Raw genomic sequence first — 12,148 nt, 5'->3', positions numbered from 1 at the left:
CCAGGGTGTTTCCTACCTTTTGCCCAGTGAATTGTATCCACCGCGACCCTGAAATGGATAAAGTGGTGGTAAAACAGACGCAGGTGGTAAAAGTGCAGGCAGCAGGAAATGCCCTATGGCAAAACTATAACTTAAAACATTATAATCCTTGGGGGGTGCTGGGCGCAAGGCACACAGTAACACCCTGGACGGGGCGCCAGTCCATCGCAGGGCAGACACACACACATACCCATTCACCTATAGGGCAATTCAGTGTTTCCAGTTAACCTGACTGCATATTTTTGGACTGTGGGAGGACACCGGAGCTCCTGGAGGACCATGCAATCTCCGCACAGAAAGGACCCGGACCGCCCAGCCTGGGGATCGAACCCAGGACCTTCTTGCTGTGAGGCGACAGTGCTACCCACCAAGCCACCGTGCTGCCCCAGACAGAAGACAGAACAATAGTAACTAAATTAATCAAAGTAATTAACATTTAAAATAAAAACAAAATCATGGGATGCAGCCCAGGGCACAACTCTGCTATCATCCGGCTATGCACCCACATCCAGACATGATTGGCTAATGGCTGCTGGGTGGGTGGGCTGTAGGGATTCCTCATCACTGCTATAATTACGGCCTCTGCTGGCTGGTCCATGGGTGCAACTTTGCCCACCAGGACATTGCAACCTGAATGCTGTCCAGAAAACCAGACTGGTGAAAGAACTGGAGATCAGGAACGCAGGAAGAATTGAGGAAAACCACCACTGTTCAAAACAAAGCGAAAGAATGCAGACATAAAATCAAGTCCAACCGTGAGCCAGGCATATCAGACAGATATACTGATAGACAAGCAGAGTTAGTAAATATGACTAACACACATTTACATTTTCGGCATTTAGCAGTTGCTTTTTATCCAAAGCGACTTACAGTACTTTGACAGTATACTGTCTAAGCAATTGAAGGTTAAGGGCCTTGCTCAAGGGCCCAGCAGTGACAACCTGGCACCTTTTGATAACTAGTCCAGTACCTTTACCACTAGGCTACAACTGCCCTAACACACAAGAGACTCGGTCCCAGGTATGCTTTTAAAGAGTTGCTGATTAGGCGCAGAGAGTGCTTTAAAGTGCAGTTTAAAGAGAGTGTTAATTTGCAGTGTGTGTATGGCAGCTGGGAGCTGGGTATGTTACAGTAAGAAATCAGAATTGTTTAGTGTTTAGCAGCTCATTATAAACCCATATAAAAAAAACAATGTACTACCATATTATACACCAAATTATGTTATGAAGTTATGATCAATAAATTGTAGTAGAAATGCTGAATTACTTAAGCTTGTGGTTTTGGTGCATTATGTGTCATGAATCTTTTATTTACATTGTGTTCAAAATGTCTTTATTACTCTGTGTTAAGTCTTTTTTGGTGCACATTTAAAAGCTGTAAACTTTTGTTATTAACCACAAAAATTGTCCACATTCTCAGGGATTCATTTCGGGCTGTTCCATGAGTCATGTCTAAGAAAGCAAATTGCAGCCCTCATTCAGCCAGTCAGTCAAATATTGATTAATCCTGTAATGTATTTATTCATCAGTTTCCATCAATCAATCAAACAAGGTTGCAAAATAGAATACTCTGGTGCTGAGTCAGTTATCCCGATAATGCCGAGATGTTGTGTAGTTATTGTGTAGTAAAATAATGATTAGTGGGAGGCATTCGTAGTGCTTGGTTATTAAATTGTATTATTTTGTTATGTCAAAATGAGCATGTTTCATCTGTGCTATGGACATAAACAACATCAGGTTTAGAAGACGTGTTTACATGATTATCAGATCTTTAAACAATGGTGAACATTAGATGGCGCTGAGCCTTGGCCACTTCCACCAGACTTGCTTTTCACGGCAGTAAGCTGTCAGAATAACCTTCAGCATTGCATATTAGGGATGTAACGATGCACCACAAGACATTTAAAAATCGGTGCACATGTGCTACGATTCGAATCGGTTATTCATTTAAGATGAATCGATATTCACTTTATACAGCACAGGGCACTGGCGCTATTCACCTCGCCTGGTTGACGGCACTTCACAAAGTTGCCAGGTAGGGGATTTTTATATATATAATGTTGGATTTGTTTTTTACACAATAAGCATTAAAGCATATGGCATAGTTTGTACCTACCTCAGAAATAAAAGGGCATTCATTATTTAGATAAATAAAAGATAAACACAAATACAGTATTTTATTTTATTTTATTTAAAGATAAATAATAAAAGGAAACTTTGTCATAATTTGTATTAATTATTATTTAAATAAATGTATCGTCAACCCAGTATCGTGAATCGTATCGCATCGGGGGTAGAGAGTATCGTTGCATCCCTATTGCATATACACCAGTCAGCCATAACATTAAAACCACCTCCTTGTTTCTACACTCACTGTCCATCTGTTTCTCTGCATACTCTTTTAGCCTGCTTTCACCCTGTTCTTCAATGGTCAGGACCCCCACAAGACCACCACAGAGCAGGTATTATTTAGGTGGTGGAAAATTCTTAGCACTGCAGTGACACTGACATGGTGGTGGTGTGTTAGTGTGTATTGTGCTGGAATGAGTGGATAAGACACAGCAATGCTGCTGGAGTTTGTAAACACGTCACTGTCACTGCCGGACTGAGAAGAGTCCACCAATCAAAAATATCCAGCCAACAGCGCCCTGTGACCACTGATGAAGGTCTAGAAGATGACCCACTCAAACAGCAGCAATAAATGAGCGATCGTGTCTGACTTTTACATCTACAAGGTGGACAAACTAGGTAGGAGCGTCTAATAGAGTGGACAGTGCAGGGCTCTAGAGTGCGACCAATTTGGTCGCACATGCGACCTAATTTCTCAATGGTGCGACTAAAAAAAATCTCAGGTCGCACCGGTGCGACCAGGCGTCCGAGGGAAAAAAAAAACAACAGACACACATTAGGCCAATATCATGGTCTAAACCAATCAGAGATAGTGAAGGGCGGGACAATATTGTAGCGGTGATATGTGAGCGACATTCAGCTCAGCCACGTGCGTTCGGATGTTCTGCAGTAAGTTTAGTTTTGTGTATGAGACTCGCCGGATGTCCCCAGAATGGAAGTTCGGGTTCTGGAGCTCGGCGGTGTAAAGTGTTGTAACGCTCACTTAAGTCCTGACTAAACAGTTAAAGTGACTCGACCCTGTCGTGTGCCTTTATTCCCTCACCTCCACCACCGCACAACAAAAGACCCGCAGCATCCCCACCAGACAGCGGCTAGGTGAGCCGACCCTCTACAGTAGCAAGGGGCTAATGCTAGCGGTAAAGTGCCGCGATAGTGAAAGTAAAAACACGACAATATTTTCGTTAAGTAAAATATAAAAATAACTAAAAGACCAAAATATATTACAATACATGTAGTCAAAATACGCAGTGAGTGCACCGCAAGCGATTCTGGGAATCTGTAAAAGATTCAGTAAAGTCGATAATATAATGCACTGCATTTAAGATTACACTCTAACACACACACAAACATATACATATAATTTTAAATATACACACACATATAAATAGATATAGGCTACACACATACATACACATTTACTCTATTATTTTTATAAGTGTGCTATAATTAGTCTGTAATACTATAATTAACTGTAAAGAAGACAGTGGCCGGCAATAGTATATTTGTGACTGGTTCTAATACATTTCGAATTGAAAGGCTGAAAAAGCCCAATGCATCTATAAAACACATTACATGCCGCGATAAATGCACTGCCCAAGTGTCCCCTCTCCCCACTGCCCTTCATTGTCAGGCAGCAGCAAACAGATCATCAGACGAGGCCATGTTGACCAGATTGTTAGTTATTTCCAAGTCAATATTGCCTGTATGGACAGTGATTTAAAAAAAAAAAAAAAAAAAGTGAACCTGTAAAACTGCGGTGTTAAATGCGATGCGGTCGAAAATTTGGGTGCACCTAACTTTTGTGCTGGTGCACCTAAGAAAAAAAGTTAGGTGCACCAGTGCAACCAGTGCAAAACGTTAGTCTAGAGCCCTGCAGTGAGTGGGCACGGTATTTAAAAACTCCAGCAGCACTGCTGTGTCTGATCCACTCATACCAGCACAACACACACTAACACACCACCACCTAAATAATACCTTCTCTGTGGTGGTCCTGTGGGCGTCCTGACCATTGAATAACAGGGTGAAAGCAGGCAAAAAAGATTTGTAGAGTAACAGATGGACTACAGTCAGTAATTGTAGAACTACAAAGTGCTTCTATATGGTAAGTGGAGCTGATAAAATGGACAGTGAGTGTAGAAACAAGGAGGTGGTTTTAATGTTATGGCTGATCAGTGTATAACAAGAAACATCTCACCAATTTGTTCTCAGTGTTGATGACAGGCAGCCTGTCTAAAGTTTCAATTTTTAAAGTGCACTTATGATAACAGTATTAAGAATTTTTGACAGAAGAAATTCCAGAGCAGTGTGAAAACCCAGATGGGTTTGAGTTGGGTACTTAATTATGAAGTCATAGCCTTAGGCACTTATTTTTAATCCTTCATCTCCTAAGACTCGTTAGTGCCCAAATTGATGTCTAACAGTACCTGTACGTTTAGTGTCGAGCATAAGTGGACGCTTTACGGCCTGCTTTTACACACAGGCGTTAATTTTAGCGCAGTGCAGTGCATATGAAAACCTATAAATGTTACACAATGGAAATTCATCTGGGATGAACAAATACAGGGGAGGCGGCAGGGTTGCCATGTTACGAGGGCAGGAGGGATTAGGTTATGATTGTTACCAGGCTCCTGACTAACCCTGATCTCTTTCTCGCTGCCTCTTCAGACCGTCTACAAACACTGGCTGTGTTCCCAGTACTTCCAGACCACGCAGATGCACTGCAGCAACAGGATCCCGTGCAGACAGTACTGCTTAGAGGTCCAGCAGAGGTGTCCGTTCATATTGCCTGACAACGATGAGTTAATTTACGGTGGAAGCCCAAGTTTTATATGCACAGGTGGGCATATGCATGGATATAGTGTTTTATTATTAATATTATTATTAATGTTGTTATTATTATTTCTTTGTAACCGTTTTCTTCATTCCAAATCCGTGTGCTTGGTGGGATTGCAGTGCAGTCAACCCTGAGCCCACTCAATTACCCATAAGTTTGTGTCTGACTCCATCTGCTGGTTGCAAAGAGAAGTGTTTCTATTTTAATTCTTAATATATTTTTTTAAAGAAACCGTATACAGTAAACATAACAGTACACGTAATATATATATATATACACTATATTGTCAAAAGTATTCACTTGCCTGCCTTCACATGCATATAAACTTGAGTGACGTCCCATTCTTAATCCATAGGGTTTAATATGATGTTGGCCCACCCTTTGCAACTATAACAGCTTCAACTCTTCTGGGAAGGCTTTCCACAAGGTTTAGGAGTGTGTTCATGGGAAATTTTGACCATTCTTCCAAAATCGCATTTGTGAGGTCAGACACTGATGTTGGACAAGAAGGCCTGGCTCACAGTCTCCGCTCTAATTCATCCTAAAGGTGTTCTATCAGGTTGATGTTAGGACTTTGTGCAGGCCAGTCAAGTTCTTCCACACCAAACTCGCTCATCCACGTCTTTATGGACCTTGCTGCAGTGTGCAGTCATGTTGGAACAGGAAGGGACCATCCCCAAACTGTTCCCACAAAGTTGGGAGCATGAAATTGTCCAAAATCTCTTGAAATTGTCCAAAATCTAACTGCTGAAGCATTAAGAGTTCCTTTCACTGGAACTAAGAGGCCAAGGTCAACTCCTGAAAAACAACCCCACACCATAATCCCCCCTCCACCAAACTTTACACTTGGCACAATGCAGTCAGACAAGTACCGTTCTCCTGGCAACCGCCAAACCCAGACTCGTCCATCGGATTGCCAGACGGAGAAGCGTGATTCGTCACTCCAGTGAACACGTCTCCACTGCTCTAGAGTCCAGTGGCGGCGTGCTTTACACCACTGCATCTGACGCTTTGAATTGCGCTTGGTGATGTAAGGCTTTGATGCAGCTGCTCGGCCATGAAGCTCTCTATACACTGTTCTTGAGCTAATCTGAAGGCCACATGAAGTTTGGAGGTCTGTAGCGATTGACTCTGCAGAAAGTTGGCGACCTCTGCGCACTATGCCCCTCAGCATCCGCTGAGCCCGCTCTGTCCCATTTTACATGGCCATTATACATGGCCTACTACTTCGTGGCTGAGTTGCTGTTGTTCCCAATCGCTTCCACTTTGTTATAATACCACTGACAGTTGACTGTGGAATATTTAGTAGCGAGGAAATTTCACGACTGGACTTGTTGCACAGGTGGCATCCTATTTCAAATTAACAATGAACAGACGCTTTGTTCAGAGCTTGACTTGAGCGGTGCAGTAAAATGTCATCGAAGTGGGGAGCGAAGGCTGACCCGTGTGGTCCGATCCAACAGACGAGCTACTGTAGCTCAAATTGCCGAAGAAGTTAATGCTGGTGCTGATAGAAAGGTGTCAGAATACACAGTGCATCACAGTTGCAGGGCTGTTTTGGCAGCACAAGGGGTACCAACACAATAGTAGGAAGGTGGTCATAATATTATGCCTGTTCGGTGTATGTACAAAGTGTATAGTACATGAACTTTTAAACTGTATTACAAATTATTCGATCGGTTTGATGTTCCTATGCTGGATGTGGCTGGATGAGGACAAGTGCTTGGTAAGTATCTGTACATAAGTGAAATTAAAATTGTATAAATAAGTCTGGAACACCAAGCATTTAGAGGTACATATAGAGTTTTCATATCTTCCCACACAACTAAAATGTCGTAAGATGCTAACTATGTACAGTAGCAAGGGGTCCTCATTGTAAGGTAGGGTTGGAGGTGAAAGGAATATAAACAATCCAGCCGGTGGTGTTTTATTAGTCTTATTACTTGCTGTAAAAGTCTGAACTTATGTGTAATCGGAAATTAATTACAAACTAATCAGTGCATCTTTAAATATCTCTAAGATTAACAAACTTGATTATTAATTCACTGTCTGTTTTACCACCGCTTTATTCTATTCAGGGTCGCAGTGGGTCCTATTTACTAGGCGAAAGGCAGGAAACACCCTGGACAGGTCGCCGGTCCATCACAGGGCAAACACACACCATCATTTACACTCACACTTATGGGACTTTTAAGTATCTTTAATTAACCTGACTGCATGTCTTTGGACTGTGGTAGGAAACAGGAGCACCTGGAGGAAACCCACGTAGACATGGGAAGAACATGCAAACTCCACACAGAAATTATTATTAATTATTACTCACTTTCTTAATCGCTTATCCAATCAGAGTTGCGGGGGGGGGATGCTGGAGCCTATCCCAGCTTTTCAATGGGTGCAAGGCACACAGTAACACCCTGGACGGGGCGCCAGTCCATCGCAAGGCAGACACACATACACACACACACACACACACACACACACACACACATACACACACACATACACACCCATTCACCTATAGGGCAGTTCAGTGTCTTCAGTTCACCTGACTGCATGTTTACAGATTATGGGAGGAAACCGGAGTTCCCGGAGGAAACCCACGCAGACATGGGGAGAACATGCAAACTCCACACAGAAAGGACCCGGACCACCCCACCTGGGAATCGAACCCAGGACCTTCTTGCTGTGAGGCGACAGTGCTACCCACCGAGCCACTGTGTCGCCTTATTAATTATTATTATCTTTATTTGAGAATTACATCTGCTAGAAATATATTTTTGATAAGCAATTAAATCCAAAGTATTGCTTGCTAGCAGATAGATGGATGGATGGATGGATGGATGGATACTTATAGAGGAGTTATAGAGCTTAATGGCTGTAGGGACAATGAACCTCAGTAAACTCAGATGTGTTATACTCCTTTGTGTTCCTGCCTGCTAACATGTTTTGTCCTGCACCTCAGGGCTCCTGGAAGACAGCCCATCAGACGCAGAAGCAGAGTGCTGCGACGTCCGATGGGACAGCAGGCCAGACAACAGTTCCAGAGGGACTCTCAAAAGAACTCACCCGTCCTGCCAGCACGGGACGTCCCTGAGCTCATCAGCGAACTCCAGACTGTGCAACAGCAGGCTCAAACTCTGTCTGCTAGTCCTGGTTCTGCTCCATACTGTGGCTACAATCACAGCCTCCCACAACCTCAGCACCATCTCCACCCTGGAGGAGAACTCCACCAACGAGGAGTGACGAGGCGACACTCAATTACAGCCAGCAGAACTCTCTCAGCGTTCGGTCCAGCTGCACGGATCCCGCAATCGACTGCACCGTGGACTCACGGTGTTGGATGGGATACCGTGGACACGCAATCAACCGAGCAAACAGACGGACAGAAGAAACAGACTAGCGGACATTATAGAACACTGGACAAGCCTAATCCAACGTCATGAACAAGGGACAACACCGCAGCCTTTTGTTGAAAGAGACCTCTCTAGGGTGGAGTTCTCTCGCACCATATTTTTTACACTGTGTCAAATGGTTTTGATTTCAGTTGCACTAGATACCTACAGGATCTCTTAATGTTTTCGTTCTATTTTCACTAACGGTCTTTGTGCTGAAAAGGATGGGACATGTGGATGGGTTATTTGTAAATTAGCTTCAATTAGATGAAAATATGAGTGTGTGTGTGCATGTGTGTGTATGTGTGCATATCTGTGCCCACCCATGCTTTCATATATGCTGCTCAGTTCATCACAAGGATCACTATGGAGCCTGTAAACTGATTTTATTAGATTTAATAGGTCAGGAAATTTGAAATCGACCTTTTTGAACGTCCAAATGATCAGCTGAAGCTTATTATATGGATTCGTTTATTGATACTCCCTTACCAAAGATAACTAAGCAGGTGCCAGTATTGCTGATACTGCCAGTAGGGAGTTTGACTCTCCGGGAGGAATTAACTGGAACCTAAATTGTTAGTGGCTAAAAATTAAACTCCCCAAAGCCCCGGTCACACCAGGTTTCCCATCACTCTCCATCATCTTCTCTGGTCTTTGTATGGTATTCTCTGGATACTCAGGTTTCCGTTCACCTTCCAAAACCATCAAAGGTTGGACTTTAAACATTAAATTGCCCCTAAATATGTGTACAGGTGTGAGTATGGATTCACAGCAATAAGCAATTTCCTGTTCCAAACTTCCAGTGCAAATTCATTTTGCATCAGAAACCAAAATTTCAGAAGGTGGCGCTCAGGTGGCGCAGCGGAAGAACACGCTAGCACACCAGAGCTGACATCCGGCTGGGCTGGGCGCCTACATAAACAACGATTGGCTGTTGTTTATACAGGCTGGGAGCCGGATTGAGGCAATTATGACCTCTGTTTGCTGATTGATGGCGCCTGCACAGATACAGGGTGTGGCTCTCTGTACACAAAGCTGATCCGCATATGAACTTGCCTCATGCAAATGAAAAGATGCAGTCGGCTACTGCACACGTGTCAGTCTTGCTCTCCTCAATCAGGGTGGGGATCAGCATCAGTGGAGAGGAGGCATAATGCAATTGTTTAGTTGCACTAGAACGCGCTAAAGGAAATGAATAAACAAAAATACCTGTCAAACTTTCAGCCATAAATCTGCATTGGTGACTTGCTGATTTGCTTAACTGATCCAAAAATGGTCCTTCATTTTCAGACAGTAGATCTTTCTTTTTCTAATTATTGGGGCAGAATTAGCACAGCTTGCTAACAGCAACTTGGCAAGAAAGTTAGGGCAGGCAGTCAACAAGCTCTTGATGTGTAAATGTGTGTGTTCGCATAGGACCTGATTTTGTCCTCTGGATCAATTTTGGAATCTTAAATACATTCCAAATTACAAGTTACAAGGTAAAATGCTCAGAAAGGTCACAGCTAAATTGCTAACTGGTTAAAATCTCAGGCTGACCATGATCAATCTGCAAAGCGATGCAAACGTCACGTTTCTGGTGTGTCTGGGGCATTCATCTATTAGTAGTGTGTTTATATACATATTATTGTTTCCTCTCTATTTAATTACTGCATGTTTTAGTCAATATTAAGATCTAACCTACATTTTATTCATGAATCACAATGATCTGTGGAAAAACAAACACGTCTACGGCTCCTATAGTAAAAGTCTTGGCTGAAAGACTCCAAGTATCCATCGCTTTGCTAAATATCTCATATCTTCCACAGTAAAGGGCTTTTTTCATTGTTTACACGTGCACACATTCACACACTTCTGCAATCCCTACTTGCAGAGATGATCATAACATGGACTCATAAAAAATGCTTTTTAATTATATTTCACATGTGTATTATTAAACTAATCATAATTTGGCGAGTAGCCACACAATCACAGAACAGAACTCCATCTGGCCAGGGCCTTTAAAAGTGACCCAAAGACATGAGAGCTTATTTTTGTGTTAAACTGAGCAGGAGAAAAGATGCTAAGGGCTGATCTTCTGAGTTTTTATTTGGTTGTTGTTTGATTGTTTTCTGTTGTTGTTGTTGCTGTTTTATTGTTCTTTTCTTTTTTAACAGTTCAGCTCCAACGAGAATGAGCTATGACGCCATTGATCGCCACCCAGACACAAAATAATGGTTCATATTTTATTTTAATCAGGATTTTGAGAATTTTGGATGACTGTTCATGAGTAATGTTAATGTTAATGACATAATGTCTTAGCTAGCTTGCATTCCTAACAGCATTTCGAGGCCAGTGGCAGAGACAGGGTTAGCAATTCTTATTGTGCAATAAGATCAATAAGATTTTCAAATTTAAATATATATCGCGAACTAGCATGAGTTTTTTAAGTCTTAATTCTTTGATGTGTTTTTTGGAAAAGCATGGATCTGTTATGCTGCTGTTCTCCGAACGATTTTCCAAGGATAAAGTACACGTGTTTCCCAATTTTAAATATAATGCTGGCATCAAAAATCACTATCAATTCAATTCTTTTTTGCCTTTTTAATAATAATACTTTTTTTTTTTTTAATAATGATGTCAGTAGCCTGCCCCCTTTAGTACAATTGTAATTCTTTCTAACCATTGGCTGCATTGTTCAGATACAGTGATCGAATAATAATTAAGCTCGTTAAGTTTGGAATCTAGATGTCACTGCACCGGTCTGTCTGCACCGGTCTGTCTGTATTTAAGACTGCACGTTTAATTTTAAGAGATTGAAGTACGCATGGATTAAAAAAAAAAACTGAATTAGAAATAACAAGTCTGGAAAACAGAGCTGAGACATTTTGGCCACTTTTCATCTCGTCTCCTTACTTTATTTTATCTTAAAATCATCAAAATCAAAGCAAATATTAGAAATAATAAATAGAACATTTATGTAATAAGATTGGAAATCCTGAAGAATTAATAAAATAATATTATGATCTTACACTTTAAAATATTGGTATATTTATTTTCCCCTTTTTCACCACCAGGGTGGTATGGTGGGTCAGCTGGAGTGGTTGCTGCACAGCACCCATATGTCATGAGAACCTGGGTTAGATCTGACCTCTGGTCACTGTCTTTGGGAAGTTTTTCATGTTGCCCAATTGTCTGTCTGGGTTTCCTCTGACCAAGTGAGGTTTCCTTTGACCTCCCAAGCAGCAGGTAATTTGGCTGTAATCTGGCAGGGGTAGCTTAGCAGTTAAGGTGCTGGACTAGTAATCAGAAGGTTGCCAGTTCAAGCCCCACCACTGCCAAGTTGCCACTGTTGGGTCCCTGAGCAAGGCCCTTAACCCTCAAGTGCTTGAATTGTATTCAGTGATAATTATAAGTCGCTTTGCATAAAGGCGTCTGCTATATGCTTTAAATAGGTGTAAGTATGGGTGTGATGCCCTTTGATGGCTTGCCCTTTGATGGATTGCCCATTGATTCCATGTGTCTGACCCACCGCTACCCTAACCAGGATGAAGCAGTAAGAGAAAAAATGAATACATAAATAGATTTTTAGCTTTTTTTTAGATTCTACCCCCTGCTTCTATCTTCCTATAGTACCACAGATACTACTGAAAAGGGTGGAGTGATGGAACAGTGTTTAAATAGGGGTCTGCGTACCCCTTGGAGTAGACTGCTTTGTGGTACTCAAATCTAAATAAAATTAAAATAAAGACTTTTCAAAGGGAAATAAATTAGTA

The 12,148-nt window shown here is 42.0% G+C and overlaps 1 protein-coding gene across 1 annotated transcript in view; it reads left to right on the top strand.

Moving 5' to 3' along the window:
• Window positions 1-8,761, top strand: part of LOC134324549 (NALCN channel auxiliary factor 1) — a 162,667-nt gene extending 153,906 nt beyond the window's left edge. Inside the window, exons 2-3 of the mRNA XM_063006428.1 lie at window positions 4,833-5,004; window positions 7,964-8,761. Coding sequence (XP_062862498.1) covers window positions 4,833-5,004; window positions 7,964-8,244 — 453 coding nt within the window. The 3' untranslated portion in view covers window positions 8,245-8,761. The remainder of the gene's footprint in view (window positions 1-4,832; window positions 5,005-7,963) is intronic.
• Window positions 8,762-12,148: the final 3,387 nt, after the last annotated feature.

Source organism: Trichomycterus rosablanca, chromosome 12 (genome assembly GCF_030014385.1).
Source record: "Trichomycterus rosablanca isolate fTriRos1 chromosome 12, fTriRos1.hap1, whole genome shotgun sequence".
Classification (NCBI taxonomy): Eukaryota; Metazoa; Chordata; class Actinopteri; order Siluriformes; family Trichomycteridae; genus Trichomycterus; species Trichomycterus rosablanca.
The sequence above is the reverse complement of the archived record's forward strand: the minus strand, read 5'-3'. Positions and strand labels throughout refer to the sequence as shown.